The sequence below is a fragment of the Formica exsecta genome, unplaced genomic scaffold, assembly GCF_003651465.1.
Source record: "Formica exsecta isolate Colony F162 unplaced genomic scaffold, ASM365146v1 scaffold736, whole genome shotgun sequence".
NCBI lineage: Eukaryota > Metazoa > Arthropoda > Insecta > Hymenoptera > Formicidae > Formica > Formica exsecta.
Window position 1 is genome coordinate 116,350 of NW_021853502.1, and position 1,394 is coordinate 117,743.

The 1,394-nt window shown below is 38.2% G+C and overlaps 1 protein-coding gene across 1 annotated transcript; it reads right to left on the reverse strand.

The window, feature by feature from the left end:
• Positions 1 to 612: 612 nt before the first annotated feature.
• Positions 613 to 1,095, reverse strand: LOC115243829 (cellular nucleic acid-binding protein homolog). Its single transcript, XM_029821081.1, has one exon. The coding sequence runs from the start codon at positions 1,093 to 1,095 to the stop codon at positions 613 to 615; it is 483 nt and encodes a 160-aa protein (XP_029676941.1).
• Positions 1,096 to 1,394: the final 299 nt, after the last annotated feature.

Consider the following 1,394-nt stretch of genomic DNA (forward strand, 5'->3'; position numbering starts at 1 on the left):
GGAACATGTACTTCCGCCTCTTCATCTAAAGTACTTATAACGTTTAAATATGCCTTTCCGGCAACGTTCTCCACGATGGTGTCTCCTAAATAAATTCCATGTGCCACTTTTAGTCTCGGTATATATCCTACCTTTAGTTCTGGATTTTCTATTCTTACATAAAATAATGATTCGGATCGCGGAGCTACTATAATGGCTTCAGGCGGTAAGAAAGGTATGTTGATTCCGGAGACATCCAAGTGCCCTTGTGCGTAATCTATTTTCGATGAAGTTTGTTTAAAGAAATCGTTTCCTAATATGCCGGATTGTGAAATTGGAAAATCGTTAGATACTATATGAAATATAACCGGTATTTCGAAAAGAGTTAATATAATATCTCACCTAAGGTGTATACAGGATAATTATTTATGCCATTCAATTTGAGGATATTAGTGTAATTAATATTTATTTCTTCGGGAATTAGATTTTCTTTAATTATATTAGGTCCAGATCCCGTGTCTAGCATAAAAGTTATACGAGTAGCTAAGTTATCGATGTTAATTTGAACTGTAGGCGCGCGACTATGTTTGTCGAGATTTACAGTCACGGGCCTTATGGTAGTTCTGTCCTTGTCTACTTGGCTACCTGAGTTTTGGACGGGTGCGGCTCTCGTTCGGACCCCTGTTGTGCACCCGCGGTCGAGGGGCCGTTGTAGTTTTTCTGATTATTTTCTTTTTTTCGAAAATTACTGGCATGGCGTAATTGACAATTTTCGAGAAGATGACCTTGCTCCTTGCAATAGCGGCAGAATAAAGAATTCCTAGATCCCGTTTGCTGGTTTAGTTTTGATCGACAATCTTTAGCAATGTGTCCGAAGTTGTTGCAAATTTGACAAGTTACGCGAGTTTTATTTCCCGCATAACGTTGTTCGTTCTGTTTCTCCCAGCAATTATTTGCAGAATGGCCGGATCTTTCGCACCATTGACAAATTACCGAGATTTTATTGTTATTAGTTGTATTATTCTGTCGGCAAGATTTTGCATCATGACCGGATTTTAAACATAATTGACAATTGGCGTTGTTGTGGATCGCGAAAGCGGCATTTCTCTGCTCCATGCCCACGTTTTTTACAAATTTGACATACTAATATCGCGGTTCCTAAATCAATCTGGTTATTAATTTGTTGAGATGTTTGTAAATATTTCTTGCAGTTACTGCCTACGTGCCCTTCCTCATAACAGATTTGACAAATTTCCTTTAGACTGTTAGTTTTTTGTCTACCTGAACTGTTATCTATTCCCTGTCGTAAATTTGTCATTTCTCGGAGCTCTCTCTCTATCCTTAAAGCGTCGGCTGCAGTTTCTTGTACATTTAATAAATTTCTTGCAACTCGTTGTTCAATCTCTGGTTTTAAT

Coding starts and splice junctions, on each gene's coding strand:
- LOC115243829 (XM_029821081.1), bottom strand. CDS start 1,095: ATGGAGCAGAGAAATGCCGCTTTCGCGATCCACAACAACGCCAATTGT.